We start from the raw sequence: 19,105 nt of genomic DNA, 5'->3' as shown, positions 1-19,105 counted from the left end.
TTAATAATAATAATAATAATAATAATAATAATAATAATAATAATAATTTATTTATACCCCATCCATCTGGCTGGGTTTCCCCAGCCACTCTAGGCGGCTCCCAGCAGAATATTAAAAACACGATCAAACATTAAAAACTTCCCTAAACAGGGTTGCCTTCAGATGTCTTCTAAAAGTCAGATAGTTGTTTATTTCCTTGACATCTGATGGGAGGGTGCTCCACAGGGCAGGCGCCACCACTGAAAAGGCCCTCTGCTTGGTTCCTTGTAACCTTACTTCTCGCAGTGAGGGAACTGCCAGAAGGCCCTCGGAGTTGGTCCTCCGTGTCTGGACAGACACTCCTTCAGGTATACTGGGCTGAGCCCGTTTAAGGCTTTAAAAGTCAGCACCAACACTTTTAATTGTGCTCGGTAACATACTGGGAGCCAACATAGGTCTTTCAGGACCAGTGTTAAATGGTCTCAACGGCCACTCCCAGTCACCAGTCTAGCTGCCGCATTCTGGATTAGTTGTGGTTTCTGAGTCCCCTTCAAAGGTAGCCCCACGTAGAGCGCATTGCAGTAGTCCAAGCGGGTGATAACTTGAGCATGCACCACTCTGGGGTGGGTTTCAGCCTGCATACCAGATGGAGCTGGTAGACAGCTGCCCTGGACACAGAAATGACCTATGCCTCCATGGACAACTGTGATCCAAAATGACGTTCTTATGTTTTTCCCAAGCCACCCCAACATTGTGCCTACCTCCATTTCTTTTTGTCATTGCCAAAACCGGAGGGCAAGTACATTTTGTTTAGGGACAAACATGTGGGCCACATCTGGCCCAGGGGTTAGCAACCACTGTAATTAGAGGGCCAGCCTTTGCTTGGAGACAGCAAATATTTGCCTCCGCTGGCGCTGTGAATGTCTTCTGTGTGGCTTGCCTTGCTCATTGTTGCTCCGTTCTTCCACCGAAAGTGAAATTGCAAATTGTCTCTGATGACACTCTCGCTCTCTCTTCCGCAGGCTTTCCTCTTTTCAGAAAGAGGTTCGGTGTTGTCTGCAACAGTGAGTCATTCGGGAGCCTGCTATGAATTGTGAACTCATTCACTGAATGCTAATCATGTAAAAAAAGAGTAAAAAATGAGCAGCTTGGTGGATGCCAGGAATTGGCTCCCCTCCCCCAATATGATTCAGCTGTTTGCATTAAAAATTTGCTGCATAGTTTGAAGAGGATGGGCAGGGACAGGCGCATTTGTTCATTTCTACTCCAACTCATTTTGGCAAATTTATAACCTATAATTTCATGCTGCTTTGTTACTGCATCAGTCTGAGATACTGTGTGTGTGTGTGTGTACAGATATTGATACAAATGTGCATTTTCTTGCTGTATCATAGAATTGTTGGAAGGGACCCTGAGGGTCATCTAGTCCAACCCTCTAACAATTCGAGTCCTACCCTCCGGAGCAGGAGAAAATAAGCTTGCTCCATCTTCCATCTGAAAGCCCTTTAGATATTTGGCTATCGTATCAAAATGCATGCTTTTGAGTCATTTAAGCTACCAAGGACTGTGATGCACCATTAGGAGAAGCTCTGAATCAAGCAAATAGCCAAAAATTCCACTCTGAACATTCATTTTGAGAGGTGTGGCTAATCAGGGTCCCTGGAAGCATCACGAGTATCCAGCTCCCATCAACCCCAGCTACCTTGACCAATCTTCAGGGATGTTGGGAGTTGTAATCCAGCGGCATCTGGAGACCACTGATTAGCCAACCTTGTTGCATGTTGTTGTTGTTGTTTAGTCGTGTCCGACTCTTCGTGACCCCATGGACCAGAGCATGCCAGGCCCTCCTGTCTTCCACTGCCTCCCGCAGTTTAATCAAACTCATGCTGGTAGCTTCCAGAACACTGTCCAGCCATCTCGTCCTCTGCCGTCCCCGTCTCCTTGTGCCCTCCATCTTTCCCAGCATCAGGGTCTTTCCCAGGGAGTCTTCTCTTCTCATGAGGTGGCCAAAGTATTGGAGCCTCAGCTTCACGATCTGTCCTTCCAGTGAGCACTCAGGGCTGATTTCCTTCAGAATGGAGAGGTTTGATCTTCTTGCAGCCCATGGGACTCTCAAGAGTCTCCTCCAGCACCGTAATTCAAAAGCATCAATTCTTTGGCGATCAGCCTTTTTTATGGTCCAGCTTTCACTTCCATACATCACTACTGCGAAAACTATAGCTTTAACTATACGGACCTTTGTTGGCAAGATGGAGTGTGCAAATGCCAAGTTCCAGGGTACGGAACAGTGTGCAGTTCTGGTCACCTCCCCTCAAAAATGATGTTATAAACTCCGGAAAAGGTTCAGAAAATGGCAACTAAAAACTATCAAGTGGGTGGGAAAATTATCCAGTGCAAAAAGGTTGCCCCTTTTGGGACTTTTTAGTTTAGAAAAAAAGGGTTTTCTTCCTCTCATAACACTAGGGCTTGTGGACATCCAATGAAATTGAATGGTGGAAGATTCAGGACAGATAAAAGAAAGCATACCCTCCAACATTTCACTGATGAAAATAGGGCTGTGCTGTTTTTGTTGTTTTTGTTGGCTTGTGTTGTTGTTGCTGTTATTGTTATTGTTATACCCTGCCCATCTGACCGGGTTGCCGCAGCCGCTCTGGGTGGCTTCCAACATATATAAAAGCACAATAAAACATTTAAAAAACCTCCCCTATGCAGGGCTGCCTTCACATGTCTTCTAAGGGTTGTATAGTTACCAGTCTTCTTAGCTCGGGAGTTACATAACTCCATACCCTCCAACATTTCTCTGATAAAAATATGGACGTCATAAGGGAAAGCGGGACATTCTGGGATCAAATCGGAAACCGGGATGGCTTCTGTAAATCCGGGACCGTCCCTGGAAAACAGGGGCACATGGAGGGTCTGAGAAAGTCATTCATGCAGAGCATAATTGAACTATGGAACTCCCTCCCTCAGGAGGCAGCGACGGTCAGCATCTTGGATGACTATTAAGGAGACAGAAGCAGTGATGAACACAAGAGCGGAGAGTTGCTCTTGTGCTCAGGTCCTGCTTTCGGGTTCCCTGCAGGCAATCTGGCTGGCCACTGTGAGAACAGGATGGGCCCTGGGCCTGATCCTGCAGGCTCTTCTTACATTCTTATGGTCCTACCTTACAAAGTGGTTGTGGCGAGAGAGAATGTGTGTGAGGTGCTTTGAATGTTCTGAAGCACCACATAGCACTGCAAAATGCATTAGCGGGAGTCACGACGGTGGTTGCTGTGGAAACAGGCCACCCCGTGAGGCTCCCTCTGGAAAACATTGGGGAGGGGGAGGATTATCTTTGGGGGAATTGGGGGAAGTGTTCAATGGGGGAAAGAGGAATGAGAAGCAATGGAGTGGCATGTGGGGTGTTTTTTTTGGGCAGGGGAGGAACAGGCACCCACCCACTTTTCAAGAGCACCCAGACTTGCACAGCATTGAAATGGCAAAGATTCAGTCAGTGTCGATTTTATTCAGAGCTTTGCACATGTCTTGATGCAGTTCAGCAACTCCTTTTCATATTGTACATATAGTGCGCAACACTTGGAGATTTTGAAACTGTTGAGTGCTTTAGAAATGCTTCAAAATATATAATCTCCAGACACGGATGCAACATTTTTGAAGACGTAAGTGCACAGGCCAACACCAGGCCATCCACTTCTCAGATGTGTCCTAGCGCATGGTTTCCCAAACTTGGGTCTTAAGCTGTTTTTGGACTACAACTCCCATCATCCCTAGCTAGCAGGACCAGGGATGATGGGAATTGTAGTCTAAAAACAGCTGGAAACTCAAGTTGGGGAAACACTATGTGAATGTATGAGGGACGTGGGTGGCGCTGTGGGTTAAACCACAGAGCCTAGGGCTTGCTGATCAGAAGGTCAGCGGTTCGAATCCCCGCGACGGGGTGAGCCTCGGTCCCTGCTCCTGCCAACCTAGCAGTTCGAAAGCACATCAAAGTGCAAGTAGATAAATAGGTACCGCTCCGGCGGGAAGGTAAACGGCGTTTCCGTGCTCTGCTCTAGTTCGCCAGAAGCGGCTTAGTCGTGCTGGCCACATGACCCGGAAGCTGTACGCCGGCTCCCTTGGCCAATAAAGCGAGATGAGCGCCGCAACCCCAGAGTCGGTCACGACTGGACCTAATGGTCAGGGGTCCCTTTACCTTTACTTTATGTGAATGTATCATCTAACAATGAGAGATTTGGATTGTGTGTTTGTTTGTTTTTTTGCAAATCAATGACTGTCCTTTTTCTTTCCCACTCTTTCCTGTCCGTGGCTGCTCTTCGCTGGAAACCTGCAGAACTCCCTGCTGAAGAAGGTACGCAGACTTCCTGTTATCCAGCTTGGTCATGAAGAGCTGCTTTGTTATACGTGGGGTGGGTTGGCGGAGGAAGGAGATGCCCAGAGGAGAAGAAAGGGGAGGCTGGTGATTCTTGAGCTGTGATTCCTGCATTGCAGGGGGTAGGACTAAATGAGGCATCTATTCCATGCTCAGACAGCTCATACCAACGTGGCCCCCCTTGAGATGTTGTTGTCTCTCATCATCCCTGACTATTGGCCATCCCAAAATGCACTGTGTGGGAGCAGTAAAATGTCCCCAGAAACCATCTATGTAAGCACCCACCATATATAGAAATCTAGCATGTCAAAGGGGAGGATTCTAGACTGGCAGTCAAAATTTCTGTGTGTCAGAGATTTTGTCTTTCTTCTCCACCACCAGCACTGGTGGTACGACACAAGAATAGTACGGCCACTTTATCTGTTGTTCATGTAGACAAGCCTTAAGTCAGGCGAATTCAGTGGTATATTCTCAGGTGGGTACATTGGCACAGGACTAGAGCCTTGAAGCACAAGGTTAAACTTGTCTACTCAGAAGTAAAGGCTGGTGGATGTGACATTACAGCCTTAGGGTTGTATCCAAATGCTAACCATGCTTAGTGTAGACCCACTGAAATGAGTGAACCTAAGTTAGCCACTTCCATTCATTTCAGCGAGTCTACTCTGGAGTAAATTGGACACAACCCACATACATTATTGGGGTAGAGAGATGGGTTTGTGGGGCAAAGTCACCCAGTGGTTAGGATTTTGCATTGTTGAAGGACTGAAGATAATTCTGGCTTTTGTTTTTCATTGTTCTTCCTAGGAAAATCGCTCCTGGAGCTGATATTAGAGCAGTTTGAAGACCTCCTAGTTCGGATCCTCCTCTTGGCTGCCTTCGTTTCCTTCGTAAGTACAGTGGTACCTCGGGTTAAGTACTTAATTCGTTCTGGAGGTCCGTTCTTAACCTGAAACTGTTCTTAACCTGAAGCACCACTTTAGCTAATGAGGCCTCCTGCTGCTGCCGCCGCCGCCGCCGGAGCACAATTTCTGTTCTCATCCTGAAGCAAAGTTCTTAACCTGAAGCACTATTTCTGGGTTAGCGGAGTCTGTAACCTGAAGCGTATGTAACCTGAGGTACCACTGTATGCTGCCAGATAATCCTTCTTCCTGATGTTAAGTCTCTGAGCCCAAGACTACATTCTGAGGCCACTGTGACTGCTCGTTCCTCATAATAAAATAATAATAAATTTTATTTATATCCCGCCCTCCCCAGCTGAAGCTGGGCTCAGGGCGGCTAACAACAATCAAAATAATCCAACATTCTAAAAACATTCATTATAAAATTAATTAAAATCAAATTAAAATCAAATTGATGGCAACCATTAAGCAAAATTCTGTGCAGATTGCCAGAGGAGGGGGTCAGGCTGCGCTCAGGGCTTCTTTTCCCTCTACAGATTTTGTTTTTGGTATTTGTGCCAATCTTGGGATCCTCCTGGACGTGTGAGTGTGCCTCCTCCTTGATCCCCAGCGCCCCCATTTTGTTGGCGCTGGCCAACTGAGATCGCTATGAAGGGGAGCATCATAAACCAATTTTAAGAGAAGCTGCTGTACAGGCGACTCCCCACCAACACACACTCAACTTGTGCGCAATAGCATATATGCACAGCGGCAGGAAATAAATAAATAGATTTAAACTGCAAAAGGGCACAAAAAAGGGCAAAAACGGCCCCAAAAGAGCAGGAGAACTGTAAAGAAAATGGCGCGAAAAGAGCAGGGAAATGGTTACCAATCCCAAGAGTCTTTGCAAGTAAAATCCCATGAACCTTTGAGGGCTATGGAGAGTTGGAGTTTGAGAAAGGTTTGGAGGGAGTGATTGTGGGGGTATTTGCCACCATTCATATCAGTCTGTTTTTTTCAAGGGTTTTTCAAGAGTTTCCAGAGGTTTAGACAGTGTTTCCACTATTTTTGCACACATGCAAGGGAACGTAACCCCTGCGTAAGTGGGGAGTCACCTGTATGCGTAAATACAGTGACTGGGCTGAAGGTCACCCAGAGAGCTTCATGTCTAAGAGGGGATTTCAACCCTGGTCTCTTCCAAGTCCTAGTCCAACACTTTAACCACTACATCACACTGCCTCTTACTGATGCTTCCACCACTAGCACTCCAAGGGACCACAAGAAAGTGGGCAGGCCATCAGGGACATGTGCTTTTCGAGCAGAGATGTGGCTTGCTTTAAACAACCTCCGAAAACCGAATCTGAAATTTTACAACATCCAGTTTTTCCTTTAACTTCCCCCACCGCCAGTTTGCAGAATTAAAATATTTTGAATGAAAGAGTTATAAGTCCTGGTGGGCTGCCTTGCTCTCTCTCTCCCCACACACACTTTGTTTCCTTATTAACAGCCAATTACTTAATCTGATAAAAATGAAAATACAGAGAGCTGAACAGCACGGTGGGAATTCAATGGCGCTTGCACAAATCGGTCTACTCTTTCTCCAAGCATAACATTAGCACGACAGGCGCCTGTTTCTTTGCTTTTCGACTTGGCTTTTCCGCTCAAAGAAAAAAGGGAGAATTACGCTCTGCAGCTGCTCAAGGAATATTTCCCGAGGAAAATTTAGCCAAAGTAGGAGTTAAAAACACACACACACAAAATGACTAGTAACAGAGAGTTAAGTAGATTTCTGTGATGACGGCTGTCTCTCTTTCGATCGAATACAAGGCTGGAAAGGGTTTCTGTGTGGTTTGGGTTCTGTTCTCACTGTACCTCCAGCTGGGAGAAATACATCGAATTTGGTGTGCCAAAAAGCACCCAGCGCTTAAATAAATAACCTACTTTTTAGCCCAGTTTTCAGATTAGCTGTTCAAAGCTTAGAGTGCCCTGCCCAGTGCTCAGTGGAAGCCATGGAGTATTTTAGGCATTGCCAAAAAGCTGTGAGCCTGGGCCAATCGCTGCCTCTCGGCCCCATCCACAGGGTGGTTGTGGGGATTAATTGGGGGGTGGGGGAGAATAAGAAGAACTCTGTAACCCCCCCCCCTTGAGCTCCTTGGGGAGAAAACCTGGGGTATAAATTCAGCAAATAAATAAAATAAATATGCGCTGATCACTGAGCTTGAGGGCCCTTCCTTCCTCTTCCCTCTGCAGATCCTGGCCTGGTTTGAGGAAGGGGAAGAAACGGTGACGGCTTTCGTAGAACCCATCGTCATTATCATGATCCTCCTTGCCAACGCGGTGGTGGGAGTGTGGCAGGTATGGTGGGACCTTGGAGTGTGACTTGGGGGAGGTCACCTGGTTTCCCATCATGCAATGTGGGGAACCTTTCCCAGGCCGGGGGCCAAATTCCCTCACAGGCGCAATCTCCGCATGTCTGTGGCAGGTGTGGCTGGAGGCCAAAGTGAGTGGGGCAACCGGCGTGGCACGCAGAGCTCAGCCACTCAAGCATGAGACCCATAAGCTCAGGGCTGTGGGTTCAAGTCCCGCGAGGGGCAAAATATTCCTGCATTGCAGGTGATTAGACCCCCGGGGGTCCCTTCTAGATCTACGGTTCTATGATTCTGACTCCTGCTGTTGCACAATGTTATTATTACAGTTAATTTGTTTATCGCCTTCTAAACCGCCACCTCAAGGCTGTTTATGCATAAGATAATTAAGAAATGTTTGAAAAAGCAAAAGCGGATGCCTTTAAAGCAAGACTAAAACCCCAACAAACGGATACTTGTGGTAAAGAATCCTTTATCCAGCTGGGGAAGGCTGTTGGAGCGAAATGAATTCAGTTGTTTCCAGAAGGTGCAGAGTGGGGGCCTGTCGACAGGAATGCTATTCCACAGAACAGGGGCAGCCACCCTTAAGGCCCTGCTCAGAGTTCCTGAAGAGTGGGGCTCCTGAGATTTATGAACTTTGCAGGAGAAGCTCCCCTGCAGGCCACAGCAATCTACTGGGTGTCTGGAGACGCACCTTTGGGTGGGCTAGCCAAATGAACAAATGGAGAGAAGGCCACCAGAACAGGGCTAGCTCTTTGTGGGGCATAGGCACCCAAAGAGAATGGATACCTGAAGCAACTCATTGATGGATCTCAATTTTTTTGAAGGTTCTTATAGAAAGCTGCTAACTGTGGGGGAGCGGGAGACTGCCCATTTCTAGCCCCCTCCCCAATTAATGTGAAAACTGCCCGTCTTTGCAGGAGAGGAATGCAGAGAGTGCGATTGAAGCCTTGAAGGAATATGAACCAGAAATGGGGAAGGTGATCAGGGCAGATAGGAACGGAGTTCAACGGATCCGAGCACGCGACATTGTTCCAGGAGATATTGTAGAAGTGGCAGGTATGACCTTCCTTGCTTTGTGTGGGTTTGTTTTTGCCTTGTGCTTCTTACTTTTTTGGGTGATGAACTGCGAAGAATCGTTCCCTAGCCAATCCACAATTTCTTTTTGCATATCTAGAGTTGCAGCAACTTGCTGGACCCCAATTCCCATTGTTTCTGGTCCTTGGCCATGCTGGCTCCTGGGGCTGCTGGGGTCTCCTGTGCCCTCTGCTTTTCCTCCAAGGAGACCCCAGGTTTTAGCTCTAGGCAGGGCTGAATCCTGGCAATGCACTAATAAGGCTTTAGTGAAGCTGGAATCCAGGAGAAGTGGCTTTTTTAAAAAATATTTTTTTTATTCATTCATTACATATATACAGTATTCCACCAGGGGAGCTCAATGTGGCATGCATAGTTTTCCCATTTTATTGCACAACAACCCTGTAATGTAGGTTAGGCTGAAAGTGAGTGACTGGCCCAAGGGTCACCCAAGTGAGCTGAGTGGGGATTTGAACCCTGGTCTCTCCCAAGTCCAGCACTCTAACCACTATGGCACACTGGAATTCATGGCACAGCTAACCAAAACAATAAGGAATCAGAACAGGGGAAGTCTCATTTCACCCCTATTTAATCAGTTATCAGATGCAAACAGTTTCTGCTTGTGAACCATCTTGTTGTCCTTTTTCCTTTCACAGTTGGTGACAAGGTGCCTGCCGATATCCGGATCATTGAGATCAAGTCGACGACGTTACGAGTAGACCAGTCCATTCTCACTGGTGTGTGTCTGTGTTTGTCCTATGCTACCCTGAGAACCTTCCTTGGTGCCTGCTGAGGCACCCTGCCTCCCCTGATTTATCTTTTTTACTTTGGGTGCAGCGAGACCAGCCCAGATAGCTGAGGAGGGTCGTGGGTGGCGCTGTGGTCTAAACCACTGAGCCTCTTGTTGCTATATTACAGAGTGAATAGTACCAAGCAAAGTGTTCTTACTGTTGACATGGGTGGTCTAAACAACTGAGCCTCTTGGGCTTGCCGATCGGAACGTCAGCAGTTCAAATTTGTGCAACGCGGTGAGCTCCCGTTACTCTGCCCCAGCTCCTGCCAACCTAGCAGTTCAAAAGCACATCAGTGCAAGTAGATAAATAGGTACCACTGTGGTGGGAAGGTAAATGGTGTTTCCGTACGCTTTGGTTTCTGCCATGGTGTTCTGTTGCACCAAAAGCTGTTTAGTCATGCTGACCACATGACCCGGAAAGCTGTCTGTGGGCAAATCCCAGCTCCCTTGACCTGAAAGCAAGATGACCGCTGCAAGCCCATAGTCGCCTTTGACTGGACTTAACCATCCAGGGGTTCTTTGCCTTTACCTTTACCTAGCTCAGTTGGTAGAGCAGGAGTCTCTTAATCCCAGGGTTGTGGGTTCGAGCCCCACGTTGGGCAGAAAGATTTCTGCCTTGCAGAAGGTTGGACTTAGATGACCCTCATTGTTATTCTATGTTTCTACAGGAGACTCAGCTGGTCGTAGATTCATAAAATTGTCCAAACCCCTACAGTGCAGGAATCACTGCTTACCCTGCTTTTTGCTAGATGTTTATTGTATTTATTAAATTTATAGCCCACCTTTCCTCCCAGGAACAAAGAGGGGTATACATGATTCTCCCTCCTCCCCCCTGTCTCTGTTTTCTCCTCATTCTGTATGAGTTTGAAATCCTTGTAATTATGCTCAACATCATTTTTCCTTCGCAGGTGAATCTGTTTCTGTCATCAAACACACAGATCCAGTTCCTGACCCCAGGGCTGTCAACCAGGATAAAAAGAACATGCTTTTTTCTGTAAGTACCCTCATGCCTAAAGTAGCCACAAGAGGCTGTGATGGCCATCAACCCAGAGGGCTTTAAAAGTGGATTAGACCAATTCATGGAGGACAAGGCTATCTCTGGCTATTCTTTGGGAGAGCCGGTGTGGTGTAGTGGTTAAGAGTGATGGACTTGTAATCTGGTGAACCGGGTTTGCTTCCCCACTCCTCCACATGCAGCTGCTGGGTGACCTTGGGCTAGTCACACTTCTCTGAAGTCTCTCAGCCTCATTCACCTCACAGAGTGTTTGTTGTGGGGGAGAAAGGGAAAGGAGAATGTTAGTCGCTTTGAGACTCCTTCGGGTAGTGATAAAGCGGGATATCAAATCCAAACTCTTCCTCTTCTTCTTCTTCTTCTTCTTCTTCTTCTTCTTCTTCTTCTTGGGAGGGGGTTGCATTAATTTGAATTCTTGGAGGCCATGTCATGGAGGACTGTGCAATTCATGAAGGGGAGGGGAGGCCTGGTGGCAGTGAAGAAGCAACCTTTGGGTAACTCTTCCACCTCAGTTAGGCCACAGTCGCGCCAGATATTTAAAGCATTATGATGCAACTTTAAACGTTCATGGCTTCCCCCAAAGAATCCTGGGGTCTGTAGTATGTTAAAGGTGCTGAGAGTTGTCAGGAGACATCCTGTTCCCCTCAGAAAGCTGCAGTCCCTAGAGTGGTTTAACAGTGAACCCCCCTTTACCCTAGGGATTCTGGGAATTGTAGCTCTGTGAGGGGAATAGGGCAACCTCCTAATACCTCTCAGCACCTTTAACAAACTCCAGCTCCCAGAATTCTTTGGGGGAAGCCATGGCTGTTTAAAGCGGTATAACAGTGCTTTTTACATGTGCAAATTTGAGCTTAGTTTCTGTAAACAGGCCCTATCCCCCCCCCCCTCCACAGAACTACAAGAGCTCTGCTACAGGGTTTGGCTGCTTGTGTAGCTCAGCTTGATGCAGGCCTCATCCTCACCATACATTAAAAGCACTATAATACCACTTCAAACAGTCATGGCTTCCACCAAAGAATTCTGGGAGCTGGAGTTGTTTGTTAGGCGGCCCCTGTTCCCCTCACAGAACTACACTTCCCAGAGTGGTTGAACAAACAATCCTTTTTTCACAGGGAAAAGCCCTGTCTAAACCCTGACTAGGGCTGGTGGAAGTTATCATTCGGAAACATCTGTAAGGCATCAGGTTGGGGGAGCCTGATTCAGTCCCCAGGAAACCCCATTTAAACAATGATCATCTCCACTAATTGCTGAGGAATAAAAGCAAAATTAGGGACGTGGGTGGCGCTGTGGGTTAAACCACAGAGCCTAGGACTTGCCGATCAGAAGGTTGGCAGTTTGAATCCCCGTGTCGGGGTGAGCTCCCGTTGCTCGGTCCCTGCTCCTGCCAACCTAGCAGTTCAAAAGCATGTCAAAGTGCAAGTAGATAAATAGGTACCACTCTGGTGGGAAGGTAAATGGCGTTTTCGTGCGCTGCTGTGGTTCGCCAGAAGCGGCTTAGTCATGCTGGCCACATGACCCGGAAGCTGTACGCCGGCTCCCTCGGCCAATAAAGCGAGATGAGCACCACAACCCCAGAGTCGGCCACGACTGGACCTAATGGTCAGGGGTCCCTTTACCTTTAATAGCAAAAATAATAATACATGAAACAGCCTTATTTCTTATCTCCAGGGTACCAACATTGCTGCAGGAAAAGCGGTTGGCGTCGTCATTGCCACGGGAGTGTATACCGAAATCGGGAAGATCAGGAACCAGATGGTCGCCACCGAGCCTGAGAAAACCCCCCTGCAGCAGAAGTTGGATGAATTCAGCCAGCAGCTCTCGAAAGTCATCTCCCTGGTCTGCATCGCCGTTTGGGTCATCAACATCAGCCACTTCAGTGACCCCGTGCACGGCGGCTCCTGGTTCCGTGGGGCGATATATTACTTCAAGATTGCTGTGGCCTTGGCTGTGGCAGCAATTCCCGAAGGGCTTCCGGCGGTCATCACCACCTGCCTGGCGCTGGGTACCCGCCGGATGGCCAAGAAGAACGCCATCGTGAGGAGCCTCCCTTCCGTGGAGACCCTTGGCTGCACGTCGGTCATTTGCTCGGACAAGACGGGCACTTTGACGACCAATCAGATGTCCGTCTTCAGGGTGAGTCGTGGGCACAGTGGGCTGGGTCCTGCCCTCTGGTTTCCTTGTGAAAATTGCGATAAGTCGTCCCCCGCCCCCCAAAAAAGGGATGCCTCTTTGCGTTACTTCAGGAAACCTTTTAAGCCCGGTTGAACTTTGTTTTGTTGGTAAGATTTCTGCTTCATCGTTATGGCAGATGCGAAAATGAAGGTGCAGTCCTTCTGCAGCGACTGTACCACCTCAAGCTAGGACTTGAATTACTGGCAAATAACCAGAAAGGACCATCTTGCTTGACTTGAGTGATTGACCTCCTTAGCTACTGTTTGGGAAGGCTGCAGAGGAGACGCGATTTTGCAAAATACGGGTGGGAAGTCATAAGATCTACATCGATCTTAACAGGTACTTCGTAAACCCCATCCCACATAAACGCCTTGCATTTGTCACAAGAAGATTTAACCCAAATATCCATGTGGGAGCCCATTTCTGGAAACACGTCTCTCATTTTGTTCCAGCTGGTGAATGTTAACGCTTGCAAGGATGTGTTTCTTTGGGACTGGGAAGCAAATCAATGTCTGGACTGGGACAGGTGGTGGCAGCGATAGAGTGGAGATGTCTCTTAAGTATTTCCTGAGAGTTGCAGCTGCATGAATGACCTGAGTTAATTTCTTTTTTTTCTTTTGCAATGAATGTGGGGGAGGCAGCAAGCCGTTCTATGCACAACTGATGGGGTCGTGTTCAGTGGTAGAAGCATCTCTTACTAATCCGCTGGTGGGAGGGAACAGCTCATCTCTCTAGGAAGCTGCTTTGTGGAGTTGGGTAAACAGGGGAAGATTTTTCCCTGATTCTAGCATAAGCAAGAGCCTGGCTTGCTGTTGGAATCTACCAGTCAGGGGCTTCTTTTCTCTCCCCCCCTCCCCATATTTTTATTGTTTTTCATTTAAATCCAAGAACACAGAGTGGTACCTCGGGTTACATACACTTCAGGTTACAGACTCCACTAATCCAGAAATAGTACCTCAGGTTAAGAACTTTGCTTCAGGATGAGAACAGAAATTGTGCTCTGGCTTTGCGGCAGCAGCAGGAGGCCCCATTAGCTAAAGTGGTGCTTCAGGTTAAGAACAGTTTCAGGTTAAGAACGGACCTCCAGAACGAATTAAGTACTTAACCCGAGGTACCACTGTATAACTACCATAGCTAGTCCAGTGGTCGTTTCATATGTTTATTTATGTATTATCAATTCAAGTAGCCTTGCCACAGAGATTCTTGTGTTGAGGGTGGAATAATGGCATCTTCTGTCTCATTTATAAAGGAAAAGGAAGGAAGCCAAGTCTCAAAAAAAGTGTCTATCCCTGAAGTGCATTTAATTACCCTTCTGCGGTGAGATAGAGCCACATTCCAAACTTTATTTAGCCAGATTTCAATGGGGATTTCTGTAGATTGTTTCCGGTATCAGGCTATTGTTAATCAGGCTGCCAAAAACAGGAAAAAATAATAAACCTCTGCATTTAAGGTTATTGTTTAAATTTGAGCCTAATGATAGCAAGGCAAGACATCAGAAAGGCACCTTCACTCTTCTCGTCTCCGCGTCTGCTAAAAACATTTTTGTTTAGACAAGCTTACCCAGACGTGTAGAATGTTGCCATGTGTTTTAATCTGTTTTTAGCTCATTGTTGATTTTAGTTATATTTGAATGTTTTAAATAGCTGTTTTTAACTTTTATAGCTTTATTCCTTCTGTAAAATGCTTTGAGGGTTTGTGTTTTAAAAAAATAATCAAGCAGTGTATACATTGTATGAAATAAATAAGCATTTTAAGAGTAAGGCTGCAATACTTAGTTGGTTCATTGGTCAAGCAAGGGATGGGGAACCGAAATATTTTGAGGTCCTTGGGCCAAAAAAAATAGGTCCCCACCTCTGCAGCACTAAAGACCTTCCACTGAAGATATTAAAACCCAGGCAGGTATCAGCAGAATCATTCCTTCAGGTATTTAGATCCCCAGTTGCTGGGGCTTTGATGTCATTCTTTGCACCTGCAGGGGAGAATCCGCATTCAAGTCCATTCTAAGGACAGGTGCTGTCTGAATTTCCAAGAGTGAAATGCTGGATCCGTTGGATAAATATTTATTCTTCCAGGCACCAAACGTCTCTGGGAGAAGATTCAAATTCTTAGCTAATGTTTAACCATCAGGAGTTCCCTGGTTAAATAAAGGCAAAGGCTTAATAGCAGGAATATGGAAATTGTTAGTAGGTTTGCACACTTGATTACAAAGTTAAATATTTGCTTGGCTGCTGTGGAACACCCCCTTCTCCAGGGAAGATGTTGTTTGTCACTAAACAGCTTGGCTCACATCCTGCCCTTACCATTGTGTAAACTGGGAGAATCCTGTATAAATGGTTAGCTTGGTTTTACTGCAGAGGAGGAGTGGAAACGTGGAAAGTTGATGTGTAGAAAGCATTAGCTAACAGCACTTACAGGCCTACAGCTTTGCATAGCAAATGGCTCCTAGACCATTGATAGCCTTTGAAAATGAACACCAGGAAGGTCCTGGTCTCAGAATTTTATTGGTTGCTACTGAACACGAAATTTGGTGATTTCCGGGGCCTGCTGAATGTTTGGGGGGACAGATCTTGAAGAAGCCTTTTCTGGTTCAGCTTGTTAGGGTGTCTCTCTTTGGACCTCTGCCCCACACAAGACAACAATCTCAGTTTCAGTGAGGGAAGCCTCTTTGAAACTAATTGCCTGTTGGTGCCTCACTCCAGGAAAATCAAGTCCTTCGTGGAGTGCATAGCTTAACTATGGAACTCGCATCCACAGTAGGCATGAGGGAGAGGTCATCATCGGGATGTTTGGCCTACAGCATTGAAATGTCTTAGGACAGCCCTCCCCTCCCCTCTGCCACCTGTTTTGGAGATTTGTTTTTTTCCTTGATGCAAAAATTTGAATTTCTTTTTAATCAGCCAGAGAAGATACAGGGCAGAGTTAATTAAAAGACTAATTAATGACAGAACTCTCTTGTGGCCCTCTGGGATTTGCTGAAATGCCTTTTTAATAAATAAATAAATAAATAAATCACAGATTGATCAGGGCTGCAACTTGTTTAAATCCCGCCCTGTACAGTTTCTACAGGATTGAGTAGGCTTTTGGTCAGCAACACTTCCAAGATATGACTCACCCGCCTCTTCCCACCTCACCAAATTTAATTAGCATGCACGGGCAGCTTCGTTCCTGATGACTCGTGCTCCTGTTTTTAGCACTGACCTCTCGGTCACCCAGAAGAAAGCTGTCAATCTAAAGGCATCGTTGAGACGTGACAAGAAGGGGGCGCTTTTGGTGGGTGGTTCCTGTGTCCTATTGGAGGATGGGGAAGATGCATAGCCTGAGGGTAACTCCTAGATCAGCACTGTCCTGTGAGGCATAGGCCGCCTCAGTGGCAAGGAGTGTCCATTAGGACCTGCGAGACCAGGGTTAAAACTATGATACCTCTTTAAACCATCATGGCTTCCCCCAGAGCATCCTGGGAGCTGTAGTTTGTAAAGGGGACTGTGAGTTGTTCGGAAACCCGTATTCCACTCCCAGAGCTACAGTTCCCAGAGTGGAATTCCTCTTCACAGGGAACCGTGGGAACTGTAGCTCTGTGAGGGTGTTTCCTGACAATCTTCAGCGTCCTTAACAAACTGCAGCTCCCAGAATTCCCCTCTCAGAGCTACAATTCCCCGAGTTGCCTGTGAATATGAATGGGCCGTTAAACCATTTTAGTCCTCTGAGGGGAGGGAATAGGGTGTCTCCTAACAACTGTGTAGCTCCCAGAATCCTTTGCTGGAAGCCATGGCTGTTAATGGTCTCCAAGTGCCCCGAAAATGCCACGACTGTCACAAAAACGCTTAAGCCATTGTGTCTTCTCGCTATGTCACACAGAGTCCTTAATTCTGCAAGCACGGAAAGGGGGCAGGGGGAGGAGGCTCAGCCCCCTTGTGGTGGCGCAGCAGGACCCATGAGAAGGGGAGGTGTGGGGTGCCAGCTGCTGTCGGTGCTCTCCTCAGCTCTGCCAGCCGGTACTGCTCAATTATGGTGGTGGTGGTGGCAAGAGTGGCCTTAGGGGCCCCAGCTTGTGTAGGCGCAAAGGGACCCTTCGGCGGTCCCTCCAACCACTGACCATAGAGACTACGTTACTGGCATGGAGGTACCGCCTTGTAAACATTTGGTGTGGGTGCCTCCTCTGACGCCCAAGGCGGACTGATGGAAGCCCCACAATTTTGCCATATAACCCCTAAGGTTCACACATATAACCGGGACATTTGCTGACACGGTACTGTTACATACTCCTCTTGGTGACAGCCATTTGGGGCAGCTCAGCCAGCCCCATTCTTTTCCTATATTCCATTGACAGTGCTCATATATATGGGATGCAGGGGGATGACGACTCTGATGTAGAAGGGAATGTCCCTATTTTCATTTGAGGAATGTTGGGGGGTATGGAATCCTAGTGCTTTAAACGTTATAGGGTGAGCATGTCCTCTTGTGCAGCGTGTCTCCTTATTAGTCAATGTTTCTGTGTCCTTGCTTCTACATCCCCCCTTTTTTTGAGGGACAGCTGAACCATCATCCTTTAGACCCTTTTAATCTGTTCTTGAAAAAAACAGGAGGCCTCTTTGTATGAGGTGCCGGGCCTTTTGTCGATTAAGCAAATCCCTTTATCGCTCTGTTTGAGTTCCCCACCTCATCAACAAGGTATTTAGCTGGCAAGCTTTTAAGTGTGTGTTCAGGTTGCTGAGTAGGAGATGAGATAATTAATGATAAGACTTTGGCGATGGTGGCTCACGGCTCAAGCTGCTGTGCATTTGGGCTCAGCATTTCAAAGGGATGGCGGAGAGAGAGATGAGAGCCCCTGCGTTTTCTATCTTCCTTCTCTCTCTCTGATGAGAAATACTTTTTTCCAGAAACAAAAGGATGTTATCGTGTTGCTTTTTCTCCCCCTTCAGAAATGTTAGCCTGAGCTGGAGGTCTGGCCTGTATAGCTTTTTGGATATTTGAAATAAGAAACTGACTTGCTGGATTAGTTAATGGGAATAACTAGGCAGGCAGCAACCCACAAGTGCTTCCTACTGTTGCCTGCAACGATAAATATCCCCTCAAAAATGCACAAAAGACTGTACTTCTTAGCAACCAGGAAGATGTTTACTGAGGTACCACCTGTTCTTGTTGACTGTAGTTCTGAGGAAGTTTTTCATCTATATTTGGTTGTAAGTCTTCCTGCTATGTACAAAAGAATATGAAACCCTCTCTGTTCCTTTCTCCTCAAATCATACACTGTCCTTGTTTTATTTCTTCCGTGTAGCATACCAGGATTTCTTTTCATTCTGGACTCCCATCTATGGTATTTAAGAGACTTTGCTAACATAAATATCCACTGAAAACACCACAATGCACCAAAGACTGTTTGCTCTTCCTTCCTGTTTGCATTGCCTCAGCCTCTCCTGTGTCCCCTCAGATGTGCACACATTTCCTGGGTTGCCAGGATTAGATACCCACCCTTCACTTTGAACAGATGAGAGGTCCAAGTGCCTTCATCCCCCATTGATTGGCAGTTGAGATGGGGGAGACGTTTATGTGGGGAAGACATTCCCCCCATGGCATTCAGTGTGATGCTCAGAAACAGACCAGTAGTTGTTGCAGCTGTTCAAGCACTGCCCGGATGTGTTGCCAAATTATCCACCCAGCATCTGCAGTTCGTACTAATTGAACATTACAAGAAATTTCCAAGCAACCCCATGTACATTATATTGCAGTGGCGTGTTTTTGAGGTTCCCATGTGGATTTTTTCCCTCATTGTACACATTTCTTAATGCATTCTGTTCTAACGCATGGATTTTATTTTATTTTTAAATGCAAATGGAGACTGTTTTGAGCCAAGAACTATGTGGCAAAATTTGGAGAAGTGTGAAATCTGAAAGATAATTATGTTCCGATCTTCACATTAGCCCGGGAGATGTGGATCTGGTCTGTCCACAGAAATCGAGGCCCTTCAGCATTCCCAGGTGCCTCTGGCAGTAAGGCCTTCCAACATTTCCCTGACAAGAATCGAGAGGTGCTTGTGGCACCCCAGTTCTCTCAGCATCTGCAGGGTGTGAAATGGCTGCCTGGGTGCTGCGTGGAACCTTAGTGTACATGCATTTTGCATTTATATGCATGCGCGCTAGAGATTAGATGAAGCTTCCCCTCACTCAGAGATTTAGGTCCTAGGACAGAGGTGTACCACTTGTGGCTCTGGGGTCTTATGATTATGAAGCCACATGCACAGTCTTCTAAATTTTTAAGATTGTTGTTGTTAAAGGGACTCTTGCCCACTTGAAGATTCAAGCCTGCCACTTGCCATCTGGAGGGGGTCGGGCAAAGCTGGAGGCTTCGGGTCAGACCTGAATCCCTAGATCTAGCAGACAGGGATGTAGACTACAAAATCCAGCTGGCTGGCAGAAAATTCAGCAGAGATGAGGTTCCCAGGGGTATGGCATGTACCCATCTATG

At 46.9% G+C, this 19,105-nt stretch overlaps 1 protein-coding gene across 4 annotated transcripts in view; it reads left to right on the top strand.

Annotated features, from left to right (window-relative positions):
* The window catches only part of LOC310750016 (sarcoplasmic/endoplasmic reticulum calcium ATPase 3), an 89,952-nt gene that overhangs the window by 36,868 nt on the left and 33,979 nt on the right, over positions 1-19,105 (top strand). For 3 of the 4 annotated variants that reach the window (XM_083587555.1, XM_083587554.1, XM_083587553.1), the window contains exons 2-8: positions 4,310-4,327; positions 5,153-5,235; positions 7,477-7,581; positions 8,513-8,651; positions 9,323-9,403; positions 10,368-10,453; positions 12,140-12,604. In XM_083587555.1, the coding sequence (XP_083443681.1) occupies positions 4,310-4,327; positions 5,153-5,235; positions 7,477-7,581; positions 8,513-8,651; positions 9,323-9,403; positions 10,368-10,453; positions 12,140-12,604 (977 nt within the window). Of the gene's footprint in view, positions 1-4,309; positions 4,328-5,152; positions 5,236-6,280; positions 6,326-7,476; positions 7,582-8,512; positions 8,652-9,322; positions 9,404-10,367; positions 10,454-12,139; positions 12,605-19,105 lie in introns of those variants that run through there. The other variant, XM_083587556.1, reaches the window with a different exon arrangement.

Source organism: Podarcis filfolensis (genome assembly GCF_964270895.1).
Source record: "Podarcis filfolensis genome assembly, chromosome: 15".
Taxonomy (NCBI): Eukaryota; Metazoa; Chordata; class Lepidosauria; order Squamata; family Lacertidae; genus Podarcis; species Podarcis filfolensis.
The sequence above is the reverse complement of the archived record's forward strand: the minus strand, read 5'-3'. Positions and strand labels throughout refer to the sequence as shown.